General features: G+C 50.6%; 1 protein-coding gene across 3 annotated transcripts in view; it reads left to right on the forward strand.

Annotated features, from left to right (window-relative positions):
• Rap1gap2 (RAP1 GTPase activating protein 2) overlaps positions 1 to 8260 on the forward strand; it is a 183708-nt gene that overhangs the window by 168789 nt on the left and 6659 nt on the right. For all 3 annotated transcript variants that reach the window (XM_028759252.1, XM_028759253.1, XM_028759250.1), the window contains 5 exons: positions 566 to 703; positions 2148 to 2266; positions 4792 to 4905; positions 5125 to 5242; positions 5992 to 6118. In XM_028759252.1, the coding sequence (XP_028615085.1) occupies positions 566 to 703; positions 2148 to 2266; positions 4792 to 4905; positions 5125 to 5242; positions 5992 to 6118 (616 nt within the window). The remainder of the gene's footprint in view (positions 1 to 565; positions 704 to 2147; positions 2267 to 4791; positions 4906 to 5124; positions 5243 to 5991; positions 6119 to 8260) is intronic.

An 8260-nucleotide genomic window follows, 5' to 3' on the forward strand; every position in this document is an offset into this window, starting at 1 on the left:
GTCCTGCACAAGTCACACCTGTGGTAATGGTGGGGAGGGCAGTCCTGTACACACTTAGGAGAGGAAGCCTAGCTTTATGAACACTGAGCTGATGTGTGGTTGAGGATGTAGCTCTGTGGCAGAGCTCTTGCCCAGGATCAAGGAGACCTTAGGTCCCTTCCTCAGTGACACACACACACACACCAAATTCAAAAGGAGTTAGTGCTCACCACTTGTGTTTAGCTCCCATCCTTTGTGACACTCATTTTACAGACAGTGAAGCCATAACTCAGAGAGGGAGAGCTGCCAACTAGACACTGAGGTTTGCTGAGCTGAAGGCCTTGCTTCCCTTCCCCATAAGACGAGGATAGCAGATTGGCCCACCTTGCAGCTGAGCCCGCAAACGCTGCCTTGACAGAATTTAGAGATCTCTGTAAACACCAATTCCTGAGGCGTGGGCTTCTGTAACTGAGTGTGTGTTTGTTGCTAGTGTGTGCACATGTACGAACACTTGAGCTCAGGGCAGAGTCATCCAGTGGGACCTGGTTCTGACTCTCAGACTTTCGTCCCTCCCTATCCTTTGCAGAGAGCCATCCGCGTGCGCAGCCACTCCATGGAGACCATGGTGGGGAGCCAGAGGAAGCTGCACGGAGGGAACATTCCTGGCAGCCTCAGTGGGGGTATTGTCCACAACAGCATGGAGGTCACTAAGACCACCTTCTCGGTGAGTGTTTTGGACACTGGGCCAGTATGTGAGGGAAGAAGAGAAGGGAGGAAGGGTGTGTCCTGCTCCAGGTTTGGGTTAGGCAACTTTAGCAGGGCAGGCTGGTTGATGGGCTGGGGAACACTGAAGCTGCTGAGGAGGTGAGCCAACCTCTGCTTGATGACAGCGGTCCTGTGGTACGCCTATGCCAGGTTGCCCCTGGGGTTGGTTTTGTACCATAAATTGTTCTCTGAGTTTACTTAAGAACTGAGCTTGGGGACACCCTAATTATTGATGACAACAGTGACCACACCAGCTTGCTCTGCACCAGGCACTGAGCTGGTGATTGATACTCAAGATCCTACCTGATCCCTGTCACGATTGTCTGTGTAGACACAGGAGAACTCTCTGTTCCATACTTTAGGAAAAGGAGGCTCAGAGAGGTTAAGCAACTGACTAAAAGTCACTCAGCTAAGATGAAGCTCTGGGGTTTGAATGCAGGACCTCCTGATAGAAAACTTAGCCTCTTCATCACTGTGTGTTCAGTTCTGGGGGAGAGCCAGCCTGTGGGTCTGTGAGCTCAAGTCTCTTGACTCACACAAGAGAAAGGGAGGGACCCACATAGGCAGCCATTTAATAAGGCAAGTGGCTTTTGATTTATATGGGGTGGAATTTTCTTTGAAAAAAATTTAAGTAAAAGAATAGACTCATCAAGATGTTGACTGCTATTATAAATGGCCATTTTGATTTACCCAGTATTTTCACATCTATCACCTTGTTTCTCCTGGAAGGTCATGTTAGTGGCAGAGGATGAGGAAACTGTGGCCCAGAAAGTCTGACCGTTCTCCCAGAATAGCACAGCACATGACGGGCAGAGGCTAGGGTTAGAAACCTAGCAGGCTCCAGGCTTCTAGGCCTCCTTGCTCAAACCTTCACCACTATGTCCCCTTCCTCCCTGGAGACAGGATGCTGCCTATCAGTGCGTGTGGACTCAGCTCTGCTGCTCTCCTTTGGCCTGTTACTGCACCTCCTGCCTTGGTCCATTAACACACAAGCAGTGATGGAGACTCAGGAGCCCTGGGTTCTTATTGCTAGCTAACCTTGATACATCCCTTTTTTCTGGTCCTTGACTTTCTAATTAGTGAGGTGAAAGACTGAAGCTGGACCATCCAGGAGACCTTTAGCTTTTTCAGTCTGTGATCTCTGGAATCATCTCAACCAGCTCAGCATCTGGCCCCACTATGGTGACTTCATCCTCCAAGAGCTTTAGGCTCTATTGGACCATTATCTGCTGGCACAGGCTTGGTTTAAGAGCAGGAAAGAGGCTGTGAGTGGCTCAAGAGTTGGGGTCTGAGGTCTTTGCTGTTTTCTTCGGTCTCATAAGACAAGGAGTCCTGTGACGATTAGAGAAGGGGCGGGAAAGACAGGTGGGCATATATACTCACTGTGGCGGTTTTATCGGCAGCCTCCAGTGGCCGCAGCAACCGCGAAGAACCAGTCACGGAGCCCCATCAAGCGGCGGTCGGGACTCTTCCCCCGCCTGCACTCAGGCTCTGAAGGCCAGGGGGACAGCCGGACACGATGGTAACTGTCAGGGCCTGGACTCCAGCCCAGCTATGGGGCCTGTCAGCTCTCTTCTCCTTGATAGCTGTGGGACATGGGGAGAGGTTTTCCCAGTGTCGGGCTTCCCCTGAACCCTGGCCTCACTTCAGGTGCCCACACATCCTGTTTCTTGTGTTTAGGAGAGAGGCCCTGACTGGGCAGTGATCAGAGTTTCTGATGCAAAGAAACTGAATAGATTTGTATGACTGCTCCGAGAGAGTGCGCAGAGACCCCAGTGTACTCAGACGAATGGAAGGTCTCCTGGCAAGGACAGCTGGGAAGGGAAAGAGAGGAGACTGCATGGCGTGTGTGTGTCTGTGTGTGTGTATGTGTGTGTGTCTGTGTGTGTGTGTGTGTCTGTGTGTGTGTGTCTGTCTGTCTGTCTCCAAAGCTAGGAGGGAAGAAATTCCTGTGTTTGTCATGGAGGGAAATTTATTGTAGTGACCCAACCCTGTGGTCTGATGGTCAGGAGGTCACTAGCAATCTCACTAGAGTGCATGCAGGGCTGGCAAGGTGGCTCAGTGGGTAATGTTGCTGGTCAAGTATGAGGACTTGGGTTTGGATCACTCAAGTCCTTATAAAAAGCCTGGTGTGGTGACAGGAGGGTCCCTGGGGCTTGCTGGTTAGTCAGGGAGTTCGAGGATCATCGAGTCTTAGAAAATGAGGAGGAAAGCTGGCACAGAGGGTAGCCACACCCTGTGTTGACCTCTGACCTCCAGAGACACAGGCAGTTAAAAGCACCCGTGCGCAGATTCATATGCATGTGCTTCTCTCTCTGTCTCCCGCTCCGTCTCCCCCTCTCCCTCTCCCCTCCTCTCCCCCCCTCCCTCTCCCCGTCCGTCTCCCCCTCTCCCTCTCCTCCCTCTCCCCCTCCATCTTCCCCTCTCCCTCTCTCCCTCTGTCTCCCCCTCTCCCTCTCCGTCTTCCCCCCTCCCTCCCTCCAGACACACAGAGTGTATATAGGCCATTGACACCTCTAGTGTGCCTGTGATTGTTAAGGGAAGTAAAAAGTGTTATGGAGGATGTGGGGATACTGGCACGTTTGTACGTTGCTGGTGGGGATGTGAGATAGTGCGTCTACTCTGAAACCAGTGTGGCAGCCCTCCGAAGGCCAAACATAGAGTTCCCATCGGATCCCGCAATCCCACCCGTAGGTGTGTATGTACAGAGACCATGAGAATGGAAAGCAGTTGTCCATAACAACACCAACACATACTTATTAATTGCAACATTATTCACAGTAGCTCGAAGTGGGAACAATCGAAGGGCCTGTCATCCGATGACTAGATAAGCAAAATGAACTAAGTATACCCACAGAATGTACAAATAACAAGCGCTGAGATACCCATGCAGGCTACAGCCGGGGCAAACTTTGAAAATGTTAAGCTAGTGGAATCCAGATGTGAAGACCATGTATGCTGTCAAGTCCCATTTCTGTGGAATGTCCAGACTAGGCAGAGTTCATAGAGACAGAAATAAGTAGGTTAGGGGTGGGGGTGGGCAGTGATTACAGATGAGCCAGAGTCTTTTTTTTTTAAAGGACTTAAACTGTTCTAAAATTAGATTGTGGCGATGGCTGCACAATTCCATGAACATTTTAAGAATGTGACATGTGTATTATGCCTCATTAATGCTGCTATTATAAAAAGTACACCGAAGGGCTGGAGAGATGGCTCAGCAGTTAAGAGCACTGACTGCTCAGAGGTCCATGATTCAGTTTCTAGCATCCACGCAGAGGCTCACAACCATTTGTAACTCTCATTCCATGGGATTCAGTGCTCTCTACAGACCCACGAGTATCTGAGGCAAGCATGTGACACACATACACACATGCTTGACACACATAGGCAGACACACATAGACAATAAATAAGTAAACAAACAAGGCTTAAAGAGAAAAAGAGGTCAGTGGTCCTGGAGCTCAGAAATACTAAAGAAGAAACAAGCGAGTTGAGGACAGAGCCATCCTGCTCCTGGAGTGTGGTATGGGGTAAATTGTGATCTTTGCTGAACAGCAGGAGAGGGAGGCTATTGGATCCTTGCGCTTAGGGTATCCCTTCACTCCCCAGCATCCGGGGATGTTTGGTCACATGTACGATGTTCTCAAGAGTCATTACAGCAGGTGCCCCACCCCCAATCCTCTCAGGAATCCATGGGTACTGGGTTGATTTCTGTAATGCCCCTCTCTGTTCCCTATGGGATTGGCTCTTAATTCATAGCTCTGCTAGGGGGATGGGCAGCATGGGAAAGGGATAGACTTTGTCTGGAGGCCATCAAGCCAGGACTTCTGTTTGGTGGCCTTGGACTATCACCATGAATTCAGATTGGCCTTTATTGTAGGGAGCAGAAACCTCTGCTGTCTTCTGTAATCTCAGAGGCTCAGGTGGGGAGAGAAGAGGTGGCTATCCTCTGTGTTCTGTCCCTCACAGCCTGAGCTCTGACTGGGGCTAAGGGTAGACAAGGGCAGGGGCCTGGCCTCCATCCTCTTCTCTTTGTTCTCCTTCCTAGTGACAGTGCCTCCAGCACCCCCAAAACCCCAGATGGCGGACACTCTTCTCAGGAGATAAAGTCTGAGACCTCATCAAATCCCAGCTCTCCAGAAATCTGTCCCAACAAAGAGAAGTAAGGGAGTTGGGGTTTGGGAAAGGCGGGTGGTAGCCACTTAGAGTCCTGGTTTATGTGCTCTGCCTCCAGGCAAGCTGAGAGGTGCAGTTCTTGCCTTTGGAAGTCTCTGGAACACAAAGACTGCTGGGCAGAGGCTGGGGGAGCTGCCATGGACAAGCTCAGTTCTCTGATGGGCCTACCTCTCTCTCCATCTGCCTTACCTCTCATTCTCTGCAGGCCCTTCATCAAGTTGAAGGAGAACGGCCGCGCCAACATCTCCCGCTCCTCCTCCAGCACCAGCAGCTTCAGCAGCACAGCAGGGGAGGGTGAGGCCATGGAGGAGTGTGACAGTGGGGTAAGTGAGTCTCAGTCAACCAGAGAACAGCACTCTGGGGTTGTCTTAGTCAGGGTTTCTATCCCTGCACAACATCATGACCAAGAAGCAAGTTGGGGAGGAGTTTATTGAGCTTACACTTCCACATTGCTGTTCATCACCAAAGGAAGTCGGGACTGGAACTCAAGCAGGTCAGGAAGCAGGAGCTGATGCAGAAGCCATGGAGGGATGTTACTTACTGGCTTGCTTCCCCTGGCTTGCTCAGCTTGCTTTCTTATAGAACCCAGGACTACCAGCCCAGAGATGGCACCACCCACAATGGGCCCTCCCACCCTCGATCACTAATTGTGAAAATGCCTTACAGCTGGATCTCATAGAGGCATTTCCTCAAGGGAGGCTCCTTTCTCTGTGATAACTCCAGCTTGTGTCAAGTTGACACACAAAACCAGCCAGTACAGGGACCTAGCTGGTTACACTCCACTTTAAAAGAATACCGTGGAGAAGGAGTGGCCTATGCAGCTGTTGCTATCAAATGAGAGCAGTGATGTGGCGGGACTCTGTCTCAGCAGAGTGCTTAAGAGCAGCACGGGAGGTTGCTTATGCCAGGGGGACACCAACTGGAGAGGAAAGAGGTCAGGGAAAGGGTGCAGTCATGGCTGAGGCAGAAATGCTATGGAGGGTTGGAGGCAGTGGCTTGTGTGGTCCATCTCAGGACAGCTGTGGGGCTGCTGGGTATACACTGGCTTTGCTCACCCAGTTTCTCTCCTCAGAGCAGTCAGCCATCCACAACCTCACCCTTCAAGCAGGAGGTGTTTGCCTACAGTCCGTCCCCGAGCAGTGAGAACCCCAGCCTGGGGGCCACTGCCACGCCCATCATCATGAGCCGGAGTCCCACAGGTCAGTAGCATGTGAAGATCTGCTTCATATAGTTAGGGGGGTGGAGCTGTGCCCTGACTGCAGTTCTAAGGACGTGCACCCCAGGGATGCTTGAAAAGCCAACTTCTCCTTTTCCAAGCTGTTAGGGGCTTCACCTCCACAGGGTACTCCATCTTCCTGTCATCTTCTTATTTTAGAATACATGGGGAAACTGAGGCTCAGAGGATTGAATGATTTCATGATGATCCCGTGGTAGAGAAGTTAAGACTGAGTGATTCGAAGGCTGTACACTCTGCTCACCTCTCGCTGTACAGCGTCATCACCAAGGGCCAGCGCCGCAGCGGTGATTCTGAGCACCCGGCAGTGAGAGGAAATGGCAGTGGAGAGGGCTGGGAGGAATGAGAGACTGGGTTCTGGGTGTGTGTGAGGTTCAGTGCAGCGGGGGCCATGGAGAGGTGAGAAAGAACAGGGGTTATGGAGACCATGAGTGGGCTGCCAGGAGGCCTGGGGAAGACTCAGGCATTGTTGGTAAAAGCCACTGAAGGTTCTGGAAGAGCCTCTTGGCATTGAGAAAGACCATGCTGAGTATAGAAAGGATTGCTGGGAGCTGGGAAGGAGGCACCAGCAGAGGCACAGTGAGCACTTAGGCGAGTCAGGGTCATGGCGGAGCGTGTTCAGGTAGTGAGTTGGTAGTGCAGGTTTAGGGAGACTATAGGGGCCTGGGTCTTTTGGGTTTCTGAGATCCCTACAGTTGAGCTGAGTAGGAAGTACCAGGTTGGAGGAAAAGGAAAGGGGTCAGCTCTCTGGGTCAACCAAGTACCCAGTGTGACAGATGATCTTTACCCAGGTGGCCACTGTGGGGGAAGGGTGAGCTAGTCTCAGTAGGAGGTATTTGTAGGCAAGCAGTCTCAGGCTGTAAACAGACAGGAAGAGGAAGGGAAGTTGCTAAGTTTTGCACACACTCGTCAGTCACTTGTAAACACATGCACTGTCAACGTTCATACTCTTGACCAGAGGAGGCCATGCTTCACCACAGTAGGGGAGGCTTTGCCATTTCCATGGTCTAAGGCATTGGGTCCTTGACATAGCTGTCTGGGTCAACAAAATACATTTTCTCAGGACTTCCAAGGCTCCTTACAAAGATTTGATGAGCATACAATGTAAAAAGCATACAACCATTAACCTAAATGTGTCTTGTGGGACTGGAATAAAACATTAGTGTGACCAACAAGTTTTCAGCCAGGGGTAATCTCACTCCCCAAGGGACTTCGGCAATATCTACTGTTATTTTTGGTTTTCATAATGGTTGGAGTGGGGGTGGTTATCTATTGGTTATCACTCAGTAGAGACCGAATGATGTCAAAAGGAGGATGTCATGAGATATAGCAGAGACCAGGGTAAAAGCAAACAGCCCTTTGTGGAGGGCTTTCCAGTTAACGAGCATGTCCCAGCTCCCTGTCTTGTTCTCAGGCAGCTATCCAGATGGACTCTAACCTCAGCTTTGGTACTGACTGCCTCACCTCCCAACCCTCCACATTTGTAAAATGTGCCCTACACATTTGCTGATTTAAAAAAAAAAACTGTTTCGTTAAATATTGATGGATAGAATCTATCACCAAACTGTGTCCTTTGTGGCACTAAATAAATATCAAAAGAAATGAATACCAGCCTGCTCTCTTAGATAAGGTCTGAGTGGAAGGAGGCTTTGGGAATGTCTGCAACTAACTGGTTCTAGGTCACTTAGGGCAGGAGGAAATGTGGAACAGGTGTGGAACCTTTCCCAGTGCTAACTACACCCCAGCTGGTGCATCTCCCCACCTCCAGGCTGTAATTAACCCTGATTTTCTGGTTTTAACCCCTAACCCCGTGTAACATGGACTCAGAGGTCTGGAAACTTGTTTCTAGCTGCTCCAGTGAGTGTGGGGAGAGGCAGGCTGGGAGGAGAGGGATGTTCCAGGAGTCTTTTTTAATTGCAGATGCCTGGTCATCAGCTATTCATACTTGGTCTTCTGGGAACACAAAGGGAATCAATCATCAGGGTACTAGGGAGGGTCTAATAGCATGCGTGTGTATGTATATGCACATGTGTGTGTTCGTGTGTGTGTGTGTGTGTGTGTGTGTGTGTGTGTGTGTGTGTGTGTGTGTGAGAGAGAGAGAGAGAGA

Source organism: Grammomys surdaster, unplaced genomic scaffold (genome assembly GCF_004785775.1).
Source record: "Grammomys surdaster isolate TR1022 unplaced genomic scaffold, NIH_TR_1.0 126278, whole genome shotgun sequence".
In the NCBI taxonomy this organism is placed as follows: Eukaryota; Metazoa; Chordata; class Mammalia; order Rodentia; family Muridae; genus Grammomys; species Grammomys surdaster.